We start from the raw sequence: 24,927 nt of genomic DNA, 5'->3' as shown, positions 1-24,927 counted from the left end.
TCTGCTTCCAGTTCACTTGCGTGGCTGGTGGCAAGCCTCAGAAGGAGATTTGCTTCCAACGTATGCATGTGGTTGATGACAAGATTCATTGCTTTGCCACATGGGGCCCCTATCCACAGAACTGCCTCAGAAGATGGCAGCTGGCTTTCCCCAGAAAGAGCACAAGAGAATGCCTAAGAAGATGCAATTTTTGTTACCTGATCTCTTCAGTGACATCCCATCACTTCTGCCGTATTCTATTAGTTAAAAGTGAGTCAAGGGGAGCAAGTGTAGCTCAGTGGTTGAGTGCCTGCTTCCCACGAACAAGGTCCCAGTTTCAATCCTCTGTCCCTCCTAAAAAAAAAAAGTGGATCAAGAGAGTGGCACTTACCCTGCTCAAGGTGGCAGAGTGAGACACTTTAGAGCTCTGTCCTCCCACAGAAGCTTTGGACAACCAGCAAGAATTGGCAGAAACCTCTTTCTCAAAGCTCCAGAAAACAGTTAAAGGACCGCAGTAAGAGGACGAGCGCCAAATCAAGAGAAAAGCTACTTAGAAGCCGTGGAATCTCTTGATTCCTCAAATGACTCCTCCCCCAACCCACTGGCTCTGCCTCAGCCTGTGCTCCCAGTGCAAATCCCTGGTCCCAATTCCAGAGGGAGCAGAGTAACTCTCATATACATACTGGGAGCATGTATGTCGGGCCCAGTCTGTCTGGTCATGGCCTGAGGTATTCTGCCACAGAACTTGCCCTGCATGTAGAAGGCAGCTCATGGAACTCTCAGAAGGCTGTGGGAGAGCAGTCAAGTCCTGCTGCCTGGCACAAGGGATTGCTGACTATAGGACATAGAATGCAAGGCCAGGACCCTGAAGAAACTGTTTCCTAGGGAAGAGGGGACATTCAGAAGGCGTAAACTGGGGTATTCATAAGGCTACACATGCATGTCCAAGATAAGAGGTATAAACAGAAAGGATCAAGGAGACCCAAACACTTTGACCTGGAGCTATCCTCTAAACTCATTGTATGGATAAGCCCTGAAGGAGAGCACTTGCACAGGTCAATCTGCAAAGACTGGGAAATGTGTTTTCTTTTTTTCTCCTCCTCCTCTTATTCTTGTTCTTGTTCTTCTTCTTCTTCTTCTTTTTGTTAGCTTCTGGCATTCAAAGAAAGATTTGTCATAATCCTAGCTGGATGCAAGCTTAAGGACCAGATGTTGCCGAGTCTAAATCCCAGCAGTAATACATTAAAATACCAGAATATCCAGGTTTCAACAAAAGTTTACAAAACAAAGAAACAGGAAGCAATGGCCCATCAAAGGAGAAAATTAAAGCATTATAAACCATCAAAGAGGAGAACCAGATTGGGGACATACCAGAAAAAGACTTTAAAAAATGCCCCCAAATGTGCTGAAAGAGCTAAAAGAAAAATATGACAAAGAATGAAAGGAAATAAGGAAAATGATAAATGAACACAAAGAGAATATCAACAAAGAGATGGAAATTATGAAAAGGAACCAAACAGAGCTGAAGACCACAGTTACAGAAATTTGAAATTCCTTAGAGGGGTTCAACAGCAGATTGGAGCTGGAAAATGAAAGAGTCAGAGAACTTGAAGATAAGACAAGTGAAATCTTCCAGCCTGCAGGGCAGAAAGAAGAAAGAATGGAGAAAAGTGAATAAAGCCTGAGGAAAACCTATGGGGCACCATCAAACTCGTGGATATACACATTGTGCAAGTCACAGAAAAAAGAAAGAAAAGGGCAGGGAGAATATTCAAAGAAATAATGGCTGAAAACTTCCCAAATTTAATTTAAGACATGCATATACACATCTAAGATGCTCAATCAACTCCAAATAGGATAAACCCAAATAGAGTCATGCCACATCATATTATAATCAAACTGTTAAATGCCAAAGATAAAGAGAGACTTCTGAAAGCCTCAGTAGAGAATCCCACATACCAGGGATCTTCAGTAAGATCAAGTGCCGATTTCTCACTGGAAACCAAGGAGGCAAGAAAGCAGTGGGATGACATGTTTAAAGTACTGAAAGCAAAAAACTGCCAATCGAGAATTTTTTATCTGGCAAAACTGTCTTTCAAAAATGAGGGAGAGATTAAGACTTTCCTAGATAAACAAAAGCTGAGGGAGTTTGTCACTACTAGACTGGTGCCCTACAAGAAATGCCAAAGAGAGTTTTGCAGGTAAAAAGGAAAGAGCAGTAGACAGTAGATTGAAGCTGTATAAAGAGGTAACAATCTCTGGTGATAACAACAACATGGGTAAATATAAACGTACCATTGTATTTTTAGTTTGTAACTCCACTTTTTATTTCCTACAGGCTCTAAAAGGCAGATTCATAAAATGTAATAAGAAATCAGTGGTTTTGGACTCGTAATGTATAAGCACATAACTTGTGATGAGAACTACATAAAGATGGGAGATGGGAGAGTATAGGGAAATAGTTTCTGTATACTATTAAAGTTAAGTTGGCATCCAAGCAAATGAGATTCATATAGATTTAGGTTGTTAAATTTAAGCCTTTTGGCCTTTTGGCTTAAATATTGAATAATATGCAAGGTCATAGAGACAGAAATTAGAGCACAGGTAGCCAGAGGCAGGGTCAGAGGGAATGGGAAGTTAATGCATTAAGGGTATTGGGTTTCTGTTTGGGGAGATGGGAAAGTTTCAGAAATGAAAGGTGGTAAGGGTACCACAATATTGTGAATGTGATTCATCCCATTGAATGGTATACTTTGGAGTGCTTAAGATGGGAAAGTTAATGTATACATGTTCCCCAATTAAAAAAAAAAGAAAGCACAACTGAAGAGACAATGACAATTAAATTCAATACATCATCTTGGAAGGGATGTAGCAGTGAAGGAGAAAAGGCTCGAAGGGACATTTTTGGGACATATGAAAAAAATGGAATATAGACTATACGCATTATATCAATGTCAAATTTCTTGAACTTAATAACTGCACTTAAGGTTATTAAGTTTAACAAACACTGTTCTTAGGAAATGTGCATGGCAGTATTGTGTCCAAGGAGCATGATGTATACAACCTCCATTCAAGTGTTCAGAAAATGGATTGGTAAGTGGATAGGTAGATAGATACAAATACAGCTAGATAGGTGGGATGGTGGATGATGGATACATAGAAAGATAGACAGAATGATACGGCAAATATGAGAAAATGTTCAAATTGGTGGATCTGGTAGTCTGAGAGGGTGGGTCTATGTTGGAGTTCTCTGTAAGGGAGTGATATTATTTTTGTAACTGTCCCATAAGCTTGAAGGCATTCAACATAAAACATGAGTCAATAAATCCAGTCCACACTAAAAGGGAGGAGATTATACAAGGGAGCCAACACCAGGAATTGGGGCTCGCCAGGACAGCTCAGAGACTGCCTGCCTCAATGGTCCATTATTTCAAGAGTGAACATTAAAATAGGTTGACACACAGGTCGATCTTACTTCTTAAGGAGGTTTATTAAAGTCCTAGTTATTAAGCCCACTTTATCTGTGTTTTTTTTTCATGTTTATACCCCCAGTACCTTGAACAATGAGTACAGGCCTAGTAAATATTTATGAAATGAATGAATATACTCTGTTTGTGCTGTTGGTTTTAGCGTCTGCATGTGTAAAGGGAGGTGGTTCATTATGTCCTTTTTTCACATCCTAACTACCACCTAACCTGGCATACTTACCATTTTAATTTTTAAAAGCTGGACACATTGCTGTTTTGGGTATCTTTTTTTCCTCCTCCTTTATGAGTTGTGCTACCTCTTAAGAAAGTGGAAGCAAAAGGAAACCAGTAATGCCAGCAATTACCAAATGCACTTTGTGCTTGATTTTTATCACAGGTTAATTAATTTTTTAAAGCACATTAAGTAATCTTGAATCCACCTCCTCTCTCTCAATACTTCAATATTATTAGTATTTCTTAATAAATATGTATTTTGTAATAATTTCAAAGAAAATTTGCAAAGAGCCCAGATAGTTCCTGTATGCCCTTCACCCAGCTTCCCCTAATGTTAACATCTTACACAGCCACAGAACATGGTCAAAAATAAGAATTTAACATTGGCCCAATACTATTAACTAAACTCCAGACTACTGGTATTTTACTACTTTTCTGCTAATGTCCTTTTCCTTTTCCAAGATTCAATCGATACCATATTGCATTTAGCACTTGTCTATTTATTTTTTAAACTTTCCTTTTGAAATAATTTCAAACTTATAAGACAGTTGAAAGATAATACAAACCCTATACAGAGAACTCCAACATACCTCCCATTCAGTTACCCAGATCTACCAACTTTTAAAGTTTGGTTATGTTTGCCTTATCTTTCTATCTTACTATCTGTTTATCTATTTTCTAAACATTTAAGAGTAGTTTGTATAATCATGCTCCTTGAACGCTTAATACTGCCAAGTACATTTCCTAAGAACAAGAATGTTCATTTATGTAACCAGCTTAAGTGCAGTTATCAAGTTCAAGAAATTTACCATTGAAATAAAGTTTGCGGGCTCCACTCCAGTTTTTTCATATGTTCCAATCATGTCCTTTTGGGCTTTTTCTCCTCCACTGTTAGTTCCAGCCCAGGATCATGGATTGCCTGTAGTTGTTATTGACCCTCTTAATCTCTTTCTCTCTCTCGCTGTCATTGTGGAAACATATATATGAAATGAAGGTTCCCATTCCAACCCCTCCCAAGCATACCAGTCACACTCACAATGTTGTGCTACCCTCACCACCATCCGTTACCAGAACTTTCCCATCTCCCCCAACAGAAACCCTGCACCCATTACATATTAAATCCATCCTCTCCTTCCTTCCCCACCCCGGTAACCTAGGGCTCATTTATTTATTTATTTATTTATTTATTTCCCCCCCTCTTTGCGACTTTTTGCATGCTGTCTGCTCTCTGTGTCCATTCACTGTGCATTCTTCTGTCTGTATTTTTTAATTTTTATTTATTTCCTCCCCCCCCTTGCTGCTTACTTGCTTTCTGCTCTCTGTGTCTGTTCGCTGCATGCTCTTCTGTGTGTTTTTTTTCTTGTCTCCCTTTTTTTGTTGTTGTTGCATCACCTTGCTGAGTCAGCTCACCGAAGCGCCTGGATCGGTGGCTCTCTGCAGCGTGCGGGCAAGCCTGCCTTCACAAGGAGGCCCCGGGACGCGAACCCAGGGCCTCCCATATGGTAGACAGGAGCCCAACTGATGGAGCCACAGCCGCTTCCCTGCTCGTTTATTTTTAACTCTAATTCATAAGCACACTAGTTTCTATGGTGTGTATAAATGTGTATGGAGCAGTCTTCACTGGAAAGTTCAACTTTGTCTTGCTATGTCCCCACTTCCTTACCTTGGCACCAGCCAAAAATGTATTACTCTACTTCATTCTTTTACTTTATTTCACAGGTAGGTAGTGGGGTATGCTGTGAGCAAAACACTAAACCAAGGACCAGGAGCTCCTGATGATCATGCTTGTCATCACTAATGATGGGGAGCCCCAGTCTTAGCAGTAATTTGAACTTTCTGCTTCTCCATTTTCTCAGGCACCATTAAAGGGGATTCACCTCTAGATAACTGCCATGCAGTTCCTGCGTTACTTTTCTCCAATTCCAGGGATTCTGAGAATTTGTACCTTGTTGGTTTTTCTCTGGCACATTGCTGTCCCCTTGTGGACTAGTTTGTTTTATTTTATTTCTTGTATTTTCTTAAAAGGAAATCATATATGGGAAAAGGAAAAGAAAAATACTTTTCTAACTGGTATTAAAGGCCCAAATTGAAGTATATAGCCCAGCCCTAGAGTCATGATGTCATATTCAACACATGAAAATGGACAGGACCAAAAGGAAAGTGGACTTTGGCCCAGTGGTTAGGGCGTCCGTCTACCACTTGGGAGGTCTGCAGTTCAAACCCCGGGCCTCCTTGACCCGTGTGGAGCTAGCCATGCGCAGCGCTGATGCGCGCAAGGAGTGCCGTGCCACGCAAGGGTGTCCCCCGCGTGGGGGAGCCCCACGCGCAAGGAGTGCGCCCGTGAGGAAAGCCGCCCAGCGTGAAAAGAAAGAGCAGCCTGCCCAGGAATGGCGCCACCCACACTTCCCGTGCCGCTGACGACAACAGAAGCGGACAAAGAAACAAGAAGCAGCAAATAGACACAGAGAACAGACAACCAGGGGAGGGGGGGAATTAAATAAATAAATAAATCTTTAAAAAAAAAAAAAAAAAAGAAGCACAGAGTGGGCCTCTGATGAAGGGGCAGATCATTGCGGGAAGTCCCAGCCGTTGGCCACAGCACCCAGCGGGCCTGGCAGGAGATGGCAGGTACTCAGGTTGGGGGCTGGGGCTCAGGGTCATGACACTAGTTTCTGGAAGCTTTCAGTAGGACAGTTACCAGGCAGAGAATCAAAAGTAAGACTCACCTAAGAAAGACAAACCAGGGACCCAATTCCTTTAGCAGATATAAAGTAACAGTCATTTGGGGGAGTTGGTAAGAGTCAAGTTATTTATTGGTCAGTCTTGACCAAGAGCTTGACGGACCCTGCCAGGCATCACATGGACTCCTAGATGAGGAAGGAGGAGCGCGGCGGTGTGGGGAGGGGAGGTGCACTGGTACTGGGGAGAGACACTCGCTCCTAGACAAGGAGATGAGGCCCCAGGCCCTGGCATTTCAGAGAACTCCCTGCATAGTCGAGTTGCATCAGGTGGTAGTGCTGCTGTGGCCTCTGAATCCTGGAAGTGCTGTCTATTTAACACTCTAGCCTTAAGCCTGGGCGTCCTCCTTCCATTTCAAAGTCTACCTCCTGAACTTCTCTCAACTTCAGTGCTTACTCCTCAGACCTACTACTGTTCAGGTCCATTTCAGCCTGTGCCGGGACTCGTAGAGCAATGTCTTTGTGGCTCGCATCCCTGCCCCTCCAACCCACCCTCCATGCTGCTGCCAGTGTGCTTTTTTTTTTTTTTTTAAAGATTTGTTTATTTACTCCCCCTTCCCCTCCTCCCACCCTGCTGGTTTTTGCTGTCTGTGTTGTCTTCTCTTCTCATTTTCTCTCCTCTAGGATTCACCAGGATTCGATTCTGGAGACCTCTGATGGGGAAAGAGGATTCCTGTCAATTGCGCCATCTCTGTTCCTGGTTTTTGCTGCCCTTTACCTTGACTCTCCCCTTTTCTCTCTTTTGATGTGTCGTCATCTTGCTGCATGACTCACTTGTGCAGGGCACTGACTCACCATGCAGGCACTGGCTTGCTGCGTGGGCATGCTTTCTCTTCTTTTTCACCAGGAGGCCCCAGGGATTGAACCCAGGTCCTCCCATATGGTAAGCGGAAGCTCTATCATTTGAGCCACATCCGCTTCCCCCATTGTGCTTTTACTAAAACATCTCATATGCTCTACACCCTCCACAACCTAGCAGGTTTCACAGGTGCCTCATTCCCTATAACATAGGCACCCCCTGTTTGGAAACCAAGGCCTTTCGTGAGCTGACTCCTCACTTATCCTCCTTCCTCTCCCTGTGTTTCCTCCTTACCCTTTCTTCCCCACCTCCATCACCTTTGGGTTCTTTCTGCTCCAGACATAACCATCCAACCAACTGGGGCTCCACCACACTCCATGTTGCTTCCAGCATTTGCATATTCTGTTCCCGTCAAATGGAATCCTCTTGCTTTGCTTGCCTTGCTTGAAATTTTTATCCTCCCAGCCTTAGTTTAATGCCAACTCACTTGTGAAGCTTTCTCTTATTTCTGCAGGCAGATTCAAGGATACCCTTTCCCCATGCTCATAGATGAAATGTGAGCATGTTTCCATTGTAGCAATATCCTTGCTGTTTGTTTTCATGTCTGACTCCGCATGGGGCTCTTGGAGGGTAGAGACCCAGTTATAGCATTTGTAGATGCAGTTCCTAGCTCAGTGCCTGGCTCAGAGTGCTGAATTCACATGTGTTAAATAAATGCATTTGAGTCTCCCACACCTAGTCATGTTCTCTACTCTCTTTATGGTGCTGCTAAACACCACAGGCCTTGAGTACATCAGAAACTTGGCCAACAGCGTTGCTTTCACTTTGCCAAAGTAGAATTTAACCTGCTTTTTTCCAAATTGTAGGGTGTCAATGTGAACCTCGTGACAATTAATCGGGTCTCTTCTCTCCACGAGGCATGCCTGGGAGGTCATGTGGCGTGTGCTAAAGCCTTATTGGAAAATGGTGCCCATGTGAGTACGGCCCCCACCCCTGATCTCTGTCTGTGAGGTGCATCTATGTACATCTAAAGGGACTGGGCCTTCAAGACTGCTTATCCACCTGTGTAGACAGGTCTGGGCCCATCCATATGCCCCCATTCCACCACTGAGGTTGGGAAGACACTACTGGTTACTTCTCACAGGACAACCTATATGTGTGAACATTCAGCTAAGATAATTCAGAGTAATCTTTCAAAACTGTTATGCTGACAAAAAAAAATCAGCTAGTGGGCTATGATGTGGACCATTGACCATGAGGTGCAGCGATGACCAGAGATGTACTCACCAAATACAATGGATGTATCATGATGATGGGGGAGAATGTTGCTGTGGGCGGAATGGTGGGGTGGGGGCGGTGGGGGTGAATGGGGACCTGATATTTTTTGAATGTAATATTTTTAAAAAATGAATTAAAAAAAAATAAAATAAAAATCAGCTTGAACCAAAAGAGTTTGAAAACTGATCTTGGAACATATATTGTAAAACATTGAAAGAGAACAAAAGTTTAAAAGAACAACAACAAAAAATACACTCCTAATTCAACATCCTAAACCAACAACTATTTTTATTGAATTAAATTATCAAGCTACATGAGTTTTTTAAGGATCAGTACATTAAAAACCAAACAAATTAAACTTTATCTTATGTATTTATTATACTCTAACTTTTTTCAGAGTGACTGAGTGCAGACTTTTAAGTAATACTGATATCAGAATAGAAATATAAACCCCAAACTTCTGAAAAGCCCATGGACACATGTATTTAGTTGTCCAATAGTTTTGTTGCTAATTCCATTGTTTAACTTAATCCTTGTATTCTTGGTTTCATGAGCTGCAATGTTTTTAAGCGCTTAATGAAGATTCTTTGCATTTTAGATGGACGTTGGATTTCTACACTTAGAACTGAATATAAAAGTCTTCTTCCTTGTACAAACTAATTTTCTCAAGGCCATCAAGGTGGTGCATTTCCTTTAGGTAGTGCTTCTCTAGGTTGCCACTTAGTCAACTCATGGGTAATGATGAGGGCAAGACTGTGAGGGCCATTTCCTTTAATGCTGAGGTCTGGAGTTACAAGCAGACTGCTGTCAGGAAAAGTTCAACAATGGTGGGTCATAGAGAATTTGTACTGGGACACCTCTGGGAGTTAAAGAGAAGAATAAGATATGGTCCCTCTCTTTGGCAATCTTATAAGGAAATAGCCAATAAATATTATTTTATACCATATAACATTTAAATCAAAATGAGAGAAGGAATAAGAGAAAGTTGGTCAATCAGTACCAAGTCCCCAGGAATTGGCCATCCCATGGGTATCTCAAACTTGATGCACCCAAAACTGTGCTTAACATGTTCTGTCCTCTAGGACCTACTTCTTATCCTGGATTCCCAATCTCTGAGACCTGGTGAAACATCTTCTTGGTTTGACAAGCCCCAGACCTGGAAGTGATCCTATTTTCTCTTTCTTCCCATTTTACTTCCTAAGTATTTCTCAAGTATGCACTCTCTTTTGTCCTGCTCCAATAGTGGTAGAAAGCATTTACCTATATGTCAAAATTATCTTTTTCTGTATTTGTCTTCCCTAATAGAGTTCAACCTACTGAATGAGAGCAATTGACTTATCTTTCTTTCCAAAACAATGGCACCCAGTAGGTGTTCAAGAAATGTTTGCTGAACTGAACTGATAGAAACATAGGAAATCAAATAAAAAGATTTCATGGATTGAGGATGATACCTAGTAAAAACAAATCAAGCCAACTCCACCAAATAATTTTCAGTGAAAAGAGAAATAGGATAGGCATCCTTAGAAGCTGAATTTACACACATTTTTTGTCTTTATTTTTTTTAATGTTACATTAAAAAAATATGAGATCCCCATATACCCCCCACCTCCCTCACCCCACTCTTCCCCCCATAACAACAACTTCCTCTATCATCATGAGACATTCATTGCACTTGGTGAATACATCTCCGAGCACTGCTGCATCTCACGGTCAAAGGTCCACACCATAGCCCACATGCTCCCACAGTCCACCCAGTGGGCCATGGGAGGACATACAATGTCTGGTAACTGTCCCTGCAGCACCACCCAGGACAACTCCAACCCCCAAAAATGCCCCCACATCACATCACATTTTCCTCTCATCTTTAACCTTTATTGGGACTATCTTGGAACCCTGGAGACAAATGTTTTTTTTGTTCCTGAAACAAGGAAATTTAGATTCCAGATTATTTCAAGCATACATCCTTAGTTAATGAGCAAAATGATTTGATGTCAAACCCTCACTGTCCTCCATTTCATTTCTATCAGAACCTCTCCACCAGAATGCCTTGATCTCCATTGTTGATACTCAAAGATGGCCCTGCTGGGCACCAAGGATGATTGGAGACACCATATTGATGGCTATTTTCTATATGTCTTTGACTTGATCATGATCTCTTTAAGAGTCACAGCAGGCATATGCAATTTGTATGGACTATCAGAGAGGAGATTTGTGGCAAGAAAGACAGTAGAACTGTGGGGAAATGCCAAGGAGATTTTTTTGCAGGTGCAGACGTTGGTGCCTTAAGCCAGCTGGTTTCTCCAGTATTTTTGCTTCATGCCATGTTTGTTCATGACCAGAAGGAAATGAGTCCACTTCATATTAATGGAAGATGGAAATAATTGTTGCAGATGTTTATTGAGTGCTTGCTGGACACCAAACACTATTCTAAGGGTTTTACATATAATAACTCACTTGATCTGCACAATAACCTCATGAAGTAGATTCTTTTATGATCCTCATTTTACATATAAGGAAACTGAGGCACAGAAAATTAGTAACCCAACCATGATTACTGAATAAATAAGAGAAAGATCTGAAATTTGAGCCCAAGCTAATGAATCCAGAGGCCATGTTCTTAACCGTCATGTAGGATTGCTTCTAAGAAATGCTGAGATACCCATGGATAAATATTAAAAGCTTTGGCCCATTTTTACATGTGATGTTAGTTATAGCTGAGAGTTAGCAGGTCACTAGGTGCCTAAAATTCGGAATATCATAATAACATGGAGCTCTCTTGCCCTTTCATCAGAGAGGGAACTTTCCCCAAGCAGATACATAGGAATACATACTTGGAGATGGTGAGAACAAAAGAGCAAATCCTCTGGGTCTCCTTTTGCCCATCATTAGGTCAATGGAGTGACGGTGCACGGAGCCACACCCCTCTTCAACGCCTGTTGCAGTGGCAGTGCTGCATGTGTCAATGTGCTGCTGGAGTTTGGAGCCAAGGCCCAGCTCGAGGTGCACCTGGCTTCACCCATCCACGAGGCAGCAAAGAGAGGTAAAGCAGCCACTACACTGCACACAAGTCACGGGTGGGTTGACTCCAATTTGAATGAATTAATAATCTAGCAATAACCACGCAAGGAGCACCTGGATTTTCCCTACCATTAAATATGTGTGGCTTAGAAATCTCACAGCAGTAACTTCAATTTACCTTAATCTCCAGGAAATGCGACAGTGTCATGAAATAGGTCTTATAAGCTGGGATTGTCTTTCTGTCTCAGATGTCCCATTTCCAGGGTGTCTTTTCAAGGAGGATGGCCATTCTCTCAGAAAGGATTTCTTTATTGTTTTTTTTGTTAAGATTTATTTATTTCTATCCCCTTCCCCCCTCCACCCCGGTTGTCTATTCTCTGTGTCTATTTGCTGCGTCTTCTTTGTCTGCTTCTGTCGTCAACGGCACCGGAATTTGTGTTTCTTTTTGTTGCGTCATCTTGTTGTGTCAGCTCTCCGTGTGGGCGTTGCCATTCCTGGGCAGGCTGCACTTTCTTTCGCGCTGGGCGGCTCTCCTTACGGGGTGCACTCCTTGCGCGTGGGGCTCCCCTAGGTGGGGACACCCCTGCGTGGCAGGGCACTCCTTGTGCGCATCAGCACTGTGCATGGGCCAGCTCCACACGGGTCAAGGAGGCCCAGGGTTTGAACCGTGGACCTCCCATGTGGTAGACGGATGCCCTAACCACTGGGCCAAGTGCACCGCCAGAAAGGATTTCGTGAATCTCTTTGCCAGTGTTTTGGTGGCAGCTGGTGTGGCCAAGGTGGCCATTGAGACTTCCATGAGTTGTACTGTGTTTATATCTCTGTTCTTAATAGAAAAAAACCCAACTTATCCCCCCCAAACTTCTAAAACAGCAACACTGACATAAAATAAATTATGAAAGCCAAGGCTGATACTATCTCTAATGGGAGATTAAACATAACTTGTCCACAACAAACAATACTCTCTAGATGAGTTGAGGACTTCAAGGTCATAGTTATTGGGGAAAAAAGTCACAACTTTTAAAAGCATGACCTTGGAAATCTTGAAAGTCATCTCTAGACTCCCATGTTCTTAGTTACTTCCACCCCGCCCCCCGCCCCTGTTACTTTTGAAATGAGGGGAAAGGGTATCATCTTAAAGAATTTAAAAACTATATACATAGACTAGACATGAAAAGAAGATGCCATTGAAAGGACAAAGTCATTTGTCAAAGATCACACCCAAAGAGCAACATTTCAGTGATATCCAGAGGTGCAGTTATTCTCTTTTATTGAGGTCAGAAATACACCAGATGGGAAGTGGACTTGGCCCAACAGATAGGGCATCTGCCTACCACATGGGAGGTCCAAGGTTCAAACCCCGGGCCTCCTTGACCCGTGTGGAGCTGGCCCACGGGCAGTGCTGATGCGTGCAAGGAGTGCCCTGACACGCAGGGGTGTACCCGTGTAGGTGAGCCCCACATGCAAGGAGTGCACCCCGTAAGGAGAGCCGCCCAGTGCGAAAGAAAGTGCAGCCTGCCCAAGAGTGGCACCACACACGGAGAGCTGACACAACAAGATGACGCAACAAAAAGAAACACAGATTCCTGGTGCCTCTGATAAGGATAGAATCGGTCACAGAAGAACATACAGTGAATGGACAGAGAAAGCAGACAACTGGGGGGGGGTGGGGAGGAAGGGGAGAGAAATAAATAAAATAAATCTTAAAAAAATAATAAAAATGAATAGATGTTAGGAGTGGTTTGAACTCCTTAATTCTGCAGTGTTTGACAGGCTATCTATGGAGTTTTTGATATCTGGGTCCATACAAAACCTACACAATGCTTATTATAAACACATAAAGTCATGCTTCTCTACATATTATTTTCTGTAACATAAAAGCATGTCGGGAAGCGGATGTGGTCCAATTGATTGGGCTCCCGTCTACTGTATGGGAGGCCCTAGGTTCACGTCCCGGGGCCTCTGTGTGAAGAAGGCAAGCTGACCCACGCCTGTGGAGAGCTGACAGCCTACCTCTGCAGAGAGCTGACACAGCAAGGTGATGCAACAAAGGGAGACAAGCAGACACAGAAGAATGTGCAGCGAATGGAAACAGAGAGCAGACAGCAAGCATGCGGGGGTGGGGGAGAATAAATAAATAAAAAATAAATCTTTAAAAAACATAATAAAAGCATGGCAAGGACTAATGTTCACAGAATGGAAAAATAAATATCAAATATATTATTTAAGATACTATATTAGTGATACTCATGTGACTTTTATATATTCATTTTTAAAAACTTCCTGAGAATATATAAACTAAGCACAGTTTCTTTTGCAAAAAAAAATTAGACAAGAATTATTCAAAAATATTTATTAGATAACTTCTATTTGCCGGGCAGTTTTAGGTAATAGCAAGATATTATTTATGGATTCTTACCGCTTGATACCTCTATAAACAAGGTGGGTCACAGTCTGAGTCAATACTTTGACATATTGATGTTCCAATCCAGGTATAACATTTACTGATGCGAACAAATAATTTGAATCCACAGAATCCTGATTTGTCTATTTTAATGCATATTTATAGTTAATTCAGAATTTGTGAGAAGTCAGGCAGGTCTGGGAAGACGCTTACCATTTTTTTTTAAGATTTATTTATTTATTTTTCTCCCCTACCCCCCCCCCACCCCGGTTGGCTTACTTTTATGTCTCTATAAAGAAAAGGTTCATTATGTGAAATAGAGAAGATAAGATTTTTTAAGGACATATTTAAATCTTCAAAGAGAGAAAATTCTCTACAAGCTCCCTTCAATACTTTGGAAGCAACAAATCATTCAGAAGCTGCAAATTAATAAGACCTGTCTTTTCCTTGGATAAATTCTCTAAGGAGAATGCTTCCTTACCTGGTTCTTGTTAGCCAATGGATTTGGAAGTGTGTTTTTAAATATATTCTCTATTTGAGGGTTTTATTAACTTCTCACACGTGTCTTCCAGGTCAACCACAGTAAGGAGGTTTTACTGCGTGGGGCAGCACACACCCAAGCTCTGAGGCAGAGGTGAAGAAGAGAAGGGGGAGGGCGCAGAGGGGTAGTGATAGAGAGGGTCTAGGGCTGGGCCCAGAATTTCAGCTCTTGCTTTTCAGGGAAACAGTGAATCTTTTAGCTCTCTGGGTCTTTTGTAAAATGGCAGCTTCAGTCTAGAGAATGATTTCAACAATTCTCCTTGGAGTCTTCGTTTTATTGGAGGTAACTCAGGGGTTGCAAAGTCGAATCTGAGTGGGGAAAGCAGGAGCACGCTCCTCTTTTAACTGGTTTTATTTGGGGGGAGGGGGAAGGTTCTGTATATGATTTAAAAAATTTTTTTTCCTACTATGAAAGAAAAAAAAATCTAGGTTATTTCTAAGGCCCATTCCAGATGATCCTATCATTCTGTGAATATTCAGTGGTTCCCTTACTTGAGTGTGGTTACCTTGTTCTCCACCAGGTCATAGAGAGTGTATGGAAATTCTGCTGGCAAGTAACGTTAACATTGACCAAGAAGTGCCTCAGCTGGGAACCCCCCTGTATGTGGCCTGCACCTACCAGAGGGTAGACTGTGTGAAGAAACTTCTAGAATTAGGTAACTTCCAGAAATCTTTTCATGAGAAAAATCTGTTAACCTTGTTGGTCTTCCTGGGCTTCATTCTTGCCAGGATGGGAACACATGACAGCCTTTGGTGCCTGCATGCTAAACACAGAAATCCTCTGTGTCTGTTTCTCAGTTCTGCCTCCATTTACCCAATATGGTTCTCTGTGGTGATCACAAGATGGCTGCCAGCAATACTGGGCTTGTGTCCTTCCTCATTCATACCCAGCAAGAAAAGGCAACAGTTTCTTTCCCAGAAGTCCCAGAGGGAAAAAGTGAACTGTATTTTGTTGGCTCTTTTTGAGTCACATGACAGCTCTGAACCAATCATGATGTCTAAGGGAATACACTGTACTGACTGGCTTAGGCCTAGATTTGGTCCTACACTGCAGTTGTTGCAGGACTTCCCTGGAAACTTTGTGGACTGGGACTCATGAAGGGGTGATTCCCCAGAGGGAAATTTGGGCGTGTACCAGAAAGATGCAGGATAGTAAAAAATAATAGACATTCTCCACAGACTATTTTACCTAAATCCTGCTAATTTATTTAGGGATTTTCTAAATTCTAAAAGACATATATGGAAACTAAAAGTCCAGGGTAAAGTAAAATATTTAAAAACTATTAGTTGGTTTAAGATTCAGCAAGTTTAGCCACTAACATATAGGTGGAGGTTGTAATAAGAACCTTCAATTGAGAATTTTTATCTCCAAGAAGTTTTTTGGCTTTTTAAAAAAATTCCCCATACTTAACTACTTTTCATAGTAGTTCAGGAATCTTTTTCATGAACCCTGGGTAATATAAATATTAAGTAAATTTAGCTTTATCTTTTCCCAAAGAATATAACTCTATGTAACAGGAGTCTCAAATATTTAATTTCCTGTCACACAGTTCGTGTGGGAAAGCAAGGAAAGTATTTTAAATGAATAAAAATATCTAGATTCCCTTTGCTTGCTAGAATATTTGGAACGATAGAAGTAGGCATTGCTGAGGTTCTAGGTTATGTCACCCATTTTCAAAGATCTATCAGTTCTGTTATGGTATTTAAGAGGTCTTTACATAGAACTACATTTTAGACTCACTGGGCTTCTGCATCAATATCCCGGCTGTCCCCCGGGTCTGCTTAGCAGGGTTCCATGGTGGCCATCTGTTTTGTTAAGGAGCCAGCGTGGACCACGGCCAGTGGCTGGACACCCCCCTCCATGCGGCGGCGAGGCAGTCCAACGCCGAGGTCATCCACCTGCTGGCGGACTATGGAGCGAGCCTGAAGTGCAGAAACGCTCAGGGACAGAGCGCCCTGGATCTGGCAGCTCCTAAAAGCAGCGCGGAGCAAGCGCTCCTGCTCCGGGAAGGTAGGGCAGGGCTGGGAGCCCAGTCGCTCTTCCAGAAGCACGCCCGCTCGCTCTCCTTGCTCTCTCCTCCCTAGACTTCCTGGCCTTTTCCCTCTGTCCTTTGTAACTGGGGGTGGCATTGTGGGAGGTGGCAAGTCCTGAGATGTCTCCTGGGGCCTGCTGTCTAGAATTACCTGTAATGCAAGGGCATTCACCTACAACTGCTTGGGTACTTTGTATTTTCCTGATAAAGAAGATAATTAGAAAACCCTGAACCTCGCCAAAAGTTTGAACCACCGTGTCTATCCTGGCAGAAGCCCATGACGGAGCAAACGCCCACACTGCTTGGGAATAACTGGAGGCAGTCCAGGGGCTACTTTGGAAAACTGAGGCAGAGGCATGGGGGCGGGGGGGGGGGGGGGGAGGGGGAGGGCACAGGGTATGTATTTCAGAACCCTCAGTAAACGGTAACATTGTTTGCCTGCTGTCCGGATCAGGCAGCAGGTGGGTCTACATTCCTGCTAGCCTTGCCTTGCTCCCATTTCCACCAAGCAACTATAGGTGCCCGAGGAGGGATGGCAAGCTGCTCCGATGCTTCCTGCCCCAATTCAAGAGAAGCAGTAAGAGAACATCATCTGAGCCCATAGTGATCATTTGTGCACTCAGGGACAAGGACAAATAGGAACTCTTCAGCTTTACATGTGCTAGGCATTGAGATAAATTTGAAACCTAGGTTAATCTCACCGAGTTCTTAAAACTTTAAAGCAGCGACTCCTTTCCAGGATCTAATGCAGTCCCAGCTACAGATGGGAAAAGAGAAGCGTAGGGAAGTTAGCTTGGTGGAAGGTCACACAGTTACTAAGTGGTCTGACTCCAGAGTGTGCACTCTTAACAGTGTTCGGCCCCAATCCTGCAGCTTCTGGAAGTTTCCAGTGGGAGGCGTCTCATATCACTCATGGATTGTTTTGTGAAACCACTCTTATGTATTATCTACCTCCCAAGTGGAACTCTTGGCTTAGTCATTTTTGGAATCGACTCCAGATTAGTACTTCTTAAACGCTAACGTGTGTACAAATCTGAGGATCCTGTGAAGCTGCAGATTCTGATTCAGTGGGCCTGGGGTGGGGCCCAGAACCTGCATTTCCAACAGGCTCTAGGTGCTGCTGCTGGTGGTACTTTGAGTACCACGGGTTTAGAGGATTTCCAGTAAGTCAGGTCATTAATGATTGCTCTTGTATTTGAATCTCCACTGGAAGAATTGTCAGCTTCTCTACCAGCTCCAAGTTTGGAAATACCAGATACTTTCCACCTGTTGGCTGGGAATATGGCTTATAGCATTTGTCACATTTCCTGTTTCCTTCCTTCAAAAATGTTTCCGGATCCAATATTTGCCATTTTTGTAAGCAAATTATTCTGTCCTCTACCTTTGTAAATATAGCCGTTTGATCTGGAACAACAAACACCAAGCACGTCAGAGTTCACTCTGGTGCCTGAACTTCTCTAGGTCAACTGGTCAATTTCTCTGCATTACCATTTCCCAGAGGCGCTCACACTGGGGAGCAGGTAGAGACTTTTTCCATTCTTGCTTCCCAAGATTTCAACCCAGGGCAATCATTTGGTCATCCAGGTAGGTTTTCTGTCACATGCACTCTCCTTGGAAATATCAATCCAAGTGTTATCCCGCTAATTGCATATGCAGGCCACCATTTCTCATGGGGTGTAAGATGTGCTTACAATCGGATTTTCTGGAGAAAGAAAACTTTGTATGGAGCAGAAATTACTTAGATCTACTCGAAGAGCTCTTTACTAACAGTCAGGTTAGGAAATAATGGGACATACCGAGTGCCCCTGTGTGGCTAATATTCTGGAAAAACTCTTTCAGTTAATTAACCCATATTTTGGATTCCCATCAGCTTGTTTCCCTTGAGGACTTGAAGCCACTCAAAGCCATGGACACCATGATTTTACAAGGCGCAATGAGACTGAGGTTCAGGGTCTAATGGGGTCTGGGTGAGCCGGGTCGTTTCTCTAGATCCTCTGTTGAGCTGGGATCCTTGCAAGAATGGAGGGCCCTCAGAGTGTGAGTCAGGACCTAACTGGCACTGCCTCCCGGGCAGCTAGCGCAGGAGGGTCCAGGAGGACGCTGCGGCCTAAATATCCAGCCCTGCCACATCTCCTAACACTGCCTCTGTGACAGCACAGCCAACCTCTCCACCCTTAGCCCTCTGCTCAGCAGCTCTGGCTTGGGGGCTTGCGGGTTCAGTGCTTCCCTTTGTGTCTTGTCCTCCACCAGCACGTAGTGGCCCTTGGAGAGCCGCAGACGAGGGGTTTTCCTTTTACACCTCCCACTGCATTCCTAACTTGCTTCTCGTTGGCCTCCTTCTTCAACACCAGAAATACAAATCACCATGTGAGGATCAACGTAAAGAAACATGCCCCCACCAGAAGGGTACCCGGGGTGTGTACTGAGTGTCTATTTGCATCCAGTTTCTCTTGTGCTCTTAGAGAGTCTTCAGTCTCTTCTAGTTCTCTGATCTCCACACACACCCCAATGAGGATTAAACCATGTGTGTTCCCTCTGCAGGCCCTCCTTCTCTATCCCAACTCTGCCGCCTGTGTGTCCGGAAGCGCTTAGGGCGAGCATGCCATCGAACCATCCGTGAACTTCATCTGCCAGAGCCACTGGAAAGATTCCTCCTATACCGATAGGCCCAGCTGCCCAGGGACAGACCCTTGGAAAGAAGTGGGCTGTACCCAGGGCTCCTTAGGGTAGACACCCGACAGCTAGACTCTTAGTACCTTCAAATCAGCTTAGCCAGTTAGAGTAAGGCCAGATGAACCGGAACACTTGGGTCGTGGAGACTCCGGGTTTGTTTCATCTTCTCATTAACCAAGGGGAAACCAGAAACCTTTTCGTTTTTAGCTGTTCGTTAAGAAACTTAAAAAACAACCTGTCAAATAGTGCGAAAAACAATAGGATTGTTTTTGGATGACTCATGATATTCAAGGACCTCAGCCTCAGCATTCTGCACATAGTGTAGGCACATGTCAATCCAGGTGGAGGTGATGATGAATGCTAAGGATTCCAAGAGGAGTTCCTTGCTTAGTTCCTCCCTCTTTCCCCCTTTTTTCTTTCTTTCCTTCCCTCTTGGATTAAATCTCTGCGATCATTTTTATTTCCCTCCCTTTTTAAATATAATAAAGCTAACTACATTAGAAACCGCACAGCTAATGGAAGCTTCCAGTTACTGAAGTTCTGGTTAAGAGAGAGGGCCAAAATTACTTCACACAAATGTTAGGGTCTAGTTTCCATCCCTTGTGATATTAAGTGCTGGTCTTTGAAGAAAGCAGTTCCAGGATGCCCCATCTACCTAAACCCACAGGCACTGTCTGGGCATGCTGCAACCCAAGCATCGGCTGATGTTCAATGCCAAGAGCCTCATGGTCTTTGAAAATCTTCTACGTGGATGCAGCCACCAGGGTGAGCTCAATGCTGGGTCAACATTTTCTTCTGTGGGTAGGGCCCAAAACAAGCATAAAGGTATATAAAAATAGCCTCCTCCTCCTTTTTGTACATTACAAGATGGGAATTCGATAGACTTTTAACTATTTTAAGTGCTACAGTCATGAGTCGGTGACTATAATCATATTACCTTCTAAAAAGGAAAAATTAAACACACACACACACATATAATTAACTTCTTCCTCCCTCAGGTGATCCTAAGGTTAGTTACAAACATAGTTTTTCCTACTTTTTCTAGACCTTTGGTTATCAACTGCAGACAATTCCCCTACCACCCACCCCACCCCCAGGGATAATTGGTGATGTCTAGAGAAATTTTTGGTTATCACAACCAAGGAGGGTGCTACTGGCATCTGGTGGGTGGATGGATGCTGCTAAACACCCTACAAAGCACAGCACAGCCCCTGCAACAAAGAAGGATCTGGTTCGAAATCTCAATAGTTGAGAAAGCCTGCTCTAAACCTGTGCTATGCCATACCATAGCCACGAGCCACTGTGGAGCGCTGGAAACGTGGCGAGGCTGAGTTGGGATATGTTGTACGCGTAAAATGCATCAGATGTCAAAGATTTAGTACCCCCCAAAAGTGAAATATCTTAATTTTTGACACTGATTACATTACACATTGAGATCAGATTTTAGGTGTATTAGGTTAAATACAGTATATTGTTAAAATAACTTTAGCTTGCTTCTGTTCACTTTTTAAAAATGTGACTACAATAAAAATTTAAATGAGATCAGTGACTCACATTCTATTACAGTTGGATAGCACTGCTGGAGATCTTTTTCTGATTTGCACAGATATTAGGTATTCTAGAACATCCAAGTTAATTAGTTAACTATTTGGGGGGAAGGTTAAAGTCTTACCCTACCTCACATTAAAAAAAATTCTCAGGGTTTTGAAAATGTTAAAAAAAAAACTTAAATCATGCTATAAAAACACTAGAGGAACATGCACATGAGTATTTATGTACTCTGGTGCCAAGGCCTTTCAAAATATGACATCAAAGGCAGAAAATTTAAAGGAGAATACAGATAAATTAGAATATGTTAAAAAATTATGTTGCCCCAAGCACAATAAAATGAAAAGGAAAACAAAAATGGGGGAAAAGCTGTATGTGACGTTTATGGCAGATCAAGGGTTAATATCCTGCCTCTGTAAGGGGGATAAAAATCCATATCCCCAGTTCCTCAACTCTTTCAAACCTCCTTAAATTATTGAAAGCGTTGTGTGCACCATTCTATACTCTCATTTCTTGGTTCATATTTTTAAGGAACTGTTACTCCCAAAATAATTCTCCTCCTTGTCTTTCTAATATTTTCATGTCAAATACGCATGAGGTTTAGAAATGATTCTTTCTTTTCAGTAGCAATGATCCACTGCTGAGATATTATGCTCTTGCTTCAGAGGCATAGCCTGAAAGTGTCACTGTGAGGGGCAAGGTGCCGAAGGACCACAGCTTGTGCGGGGAGGATGTCCTCCCCCCTGGAGGGTTCCTCCCATTGCAACTCATTGCAAGGGCCAGCTCTTGCACGGACATTCACGTAGGGAATATTTCAGCTCCTTCCTGTAGTAGGACGAATACATGGTCAGCTGGAATAGCAGCTTCCTATTTTCTCATGAGTTTACCCTGTAAAAAAAAAAGTATGCCAGAGGTTTAGTGTCATTTATTAAGTTTTCTTCCCCCACCATTGTTATTCCTGGAAAATGTTCAAGCTTACAGAGAAGTTTCAAGAATAATACAATAAACCCCTCTATGCCCATCACCTAGATTCACCAATTGTTAGCATTTTGCCACATTTGCTTCTCTCTATACGTATGCATATGCGTATATATGTGTACATAATACAGTATACATATGTGTATGTTATGTACACACCTATGTATTTACCTACAAACCATATATAATTAATATGTATACAAATATATGCCTATACATATATAGACACACACATGCACACACACATTTTTATTTTAGTGAATTATGTGCAAGAAAGTAGCAGATATCCTGACTTTTCACCTGGGCTGGGATTAGGGTGAAGCAAGTGAGGCACTCACCTCAGTTGTAAAATTTAAGGGAACGCCAAACACTCAGGCATCCAGATAAATAATATCTGAGTGCAATACATTTTAAAATCAATATTAAGAGACCCACTATTAAACAAACAAAGCAAGCAACCAAAAGACAATGACAATTAAATGCAATACCTGACTGTGGATGGGATCTAACAACGGAGGAGAAGAGGCTGAAAGGGATGTTATTGGGACATAGGAAAACAATTGGAATATAGACTGTCAGTTTTCTATCACTGCTAAATGTCTTGAACTGGATAACTGTGCTTAACGGGATTGCTAAGTGAATCTCCTTGTTCTTAGGAAATATACGTGACAGTTCAAGGAGTATGGTGTATATACAACCTACACTCAAGTGTGCAGAAAATAGACTGATAAAAAGACAGATAGGTAGATGGATGGAAGGATGAAAGGATGGATGGATAGAAAGAACAATGAGGCAAAGGTGACAAAATGTTGAAATTGGTGGATCGGGGTATGTTGGAGTTCTCTGTATGGGGTTTGTATTAGTTTTTGTACCTGTCCTGTAGGTGAAGTATAAAAAGTATTAAGGCAAAAAGGCCATGATGACCAACATATCGACCTTCCAAATAAAGACAGGCTGTTGGTATTTATTTTACGACCCTGCATTATTGTGCAAAGAGAACAGTGTTTCCGGTCAGCCGGGGGTTCTGGGACGCGTGGAAGTTTGGTTTATGAGGCATGACAATAGCGTGTGAACACACTGGGAAACGTGGGGCTTGATGTATACTCATATTTATATATACCCCCCCTTTTTTTTTTTTTTTACTGTAGAGCTTGTATTAACTTTTTCCATCTGGTGCAAATTGTGTATCTAGATGCACACGTTTCCTCTTTTGCCTCGGGTTCCTCTATGGCTCTGCACCAGGTGTGTCCGTGTGCAACTCTTAAGAACACAGTGACTCTCCTACATAACCGTGACGTGGGGGTCACTCTCAGGACGTCTCACATTGGGACCCTACGATTATCCAATAGACATGCACATTAAACGTCCCACAGTTGTGGCACTGGTGTCTTTTATGGCTTGTCCCTCACTCAGGCTCCAATCAAAGATCCGACATGGCATTTACTTGTCGGGTCTCCTTCGGCTTCTTTAATCCAGAATGCCTCCGCCCCTGCCTTTGTCTTTCACACCTTTAACGTTTTTAAAGAGTCCAGCCCTGTAATTATGGAGGCTACCCCCCAATTTTCATTTGTCTGATTGTTTCCTTGTGAATACTGCATTATGGCAGATTGAAAAAAAATCAGAACACGTTTTTGTTTGAATCTTCCTCTGCCGCTCAGCCGAGCAGGGCTGCGGAACGCTCTCGAAAGGGGCCATCCCAGCTCCCTCAGCCTGCAGAGCCAATCCTACAAGAACGACGGGAACAAGTCGGATTTCTGCATGAAAAGCGGAGAATTCCAAATGGTCAGAGGAGCCGTGTACTTTTGGGTTTTAAAGGTTTTGTGCTAGAAAATTTGCCGGCTGGAGGGGCCAGAGCTCCTCTTCGCAGCTCCTGGGCCAACTTGGAGTGGAAGTGGTTGTCAAGGCTCTGCCAAGCCTCCGGTCTAAAGAGTCTCATAACTCAGGAGAGTGGTTCCTTCTCAGGGACAAGTAGGCGAGGGGGGCGCAGACGGACTGGTTAGTGTTGAGCCTGCACCTGATAAAGAAGGACTGTGACCTTAGAATCTGCTGCAGGCCATCATTCTTTTCTTGTTACTCAACCTGGGCCACCTTCCCTGACTATCCAGACCCACATAATCACACACGAGGCTCTTCACGTGTGGCAGGTGGTGATCCAACCCCTTTGCCTAGCATCACAGCTCATACCCCTACCAAGCAAATTTATCCTCATGCACATCCTTAAAAACGTATGAACTCTTCTTAGAATGTTTTGCTAGCCCTTGATGAGAACTGTTGTGAGTTTCTTAAAATCAGCCCCAATCTTAGTCACAAGTGTCAATAAACATTGCAAATATAATGAGAAGATGAAAAACTGATTAATTGTTCAAATGTGAAATTTTATGTTGTATATATGTTACCAGAATAAAAATTATTAATGATAAAATGTATATATACACACACAAAAAAGCTGATTCCCTCACAGCACTAGGGCAATAATCCTGGACTGCTTCTGTACTGTCATTTCTACCTTCAATTTGAAGAGGGAGAAATTTTGTCTTCTCAGAATTTAACTAAAAATAAGGGAAGAAGACTTTCCTAAGAAAGAATGGTGATAGGTTCCAGCTTCTCTGCTATATCCTTCTACCTACTTATAATTCAGTCTAGGCTGGGAGTACATTTCTCACTGTGTGTCGAATAAAAATGATACCGTTCTTTAAATCTCCCCTGATGCCACGGTGAAGAATTCATATACCGATGGCCTTCTCAGTTAGTTATGCAAGTAGAGATGGGGGTAATTTGGCACCGTTTAGCCCAATTTGAACATTGCTTTTTAAAACTGAAACATCTTTTGAGATAATTTTACATTCACAGGCAGCTGTAAGAAATAATACCGAGACAGCTCATGCACCTTCTACCCAGCTCCCTCAAGGTAACATCTTGTAAAACTAGTACCATATTACAACCAAGACACTGACCTTTGATATCATCCATTGATCTTGTTTAGATTCCCCCAGTTTTTCTTGTACTCATATGCGTGTGTGTTTACATGTTTTTTATAATTTATCACCTATGCGTGAGCATATCTTTTAAGTCAGTGTTTCCACTCTTCAGAAATGTTTCCACTCTTCTCTACAAATATTTGCCTATGTGCACCGAGCCATATATTAAAAAATATGGACTGCGGTGTTTTGGAGTAGTAAAAAAAACTAAAGGAAACATCCTGCCACCATCATTAGAGAAAGAATATGGAATAGGAATG

The 24,927-nt window shown here is 42.7% G+C and overlaps 1 protein-coding gene across 3 annotated transcripts in view; it reads left to right on the top strand.

Annotated features, from left to right (window-relative positions):
* The window catches only part of ASB11 (ankyrin repeat and SOCS box containing 11), a 35,508-nt gene extending 12,871 nt beyond the window's left edge, over positions 1 to 22,637 (top strand). For 2 of the 3 annotated variants that reach the window (XM_004449055.3, XM_004449057.5), the window contains exons 3-7: positions 8,084 to 8,191; positions 11,385 to 11,535; positions 14,979 to 15,113; positions 16,277 to 16,468; positions 19,032 to 22,637. In XM_004449055.3, coding sequence (XP_004449112.2) covers positions 8,084 to 8,191; positions 11,385 to 11,535; positions 14,979 to 15,113; positions 16,277 to 16,468; positions 19,032 to 19,156 — 711 coding nt within the window. In that variant the 3' untranslated portion in view covers positions 19,157 to 22,637. The remainder of the gene's footprint in view (positions 1 to 8,083; positions 8,192 to 11,384; positions 11,536 to 14,978; positions 15,114 to 16,276; positions 16,469 to 19,031) is intronic. The other variant, XM_058290959.2, reaches the window with a different exon arrangement.
* The last annotated feature ends 2,290 nt before the right edge of the window (positions 22,638 to 24,927 follow it).

The sequence above is a fragment of the Dasypus novemcinctus genome, chromosome X (genome assembly GCF_030445035.2).
Source record: "Dasypus novemcinctus isolate mDasNov1 chromosome X, mDasNov1.1.hap2, whole genome shotgun sequence".
Taxonomy (NCBI): Eukaryota; Metazoa; Chordata; class Mammalia; order Cingulata; family Dasypodidae; genus Dasypus; species Dasypus novemcinctus.
This window is presented reverse-complemented; position numbering and strand designations above follow the sequence as displayed.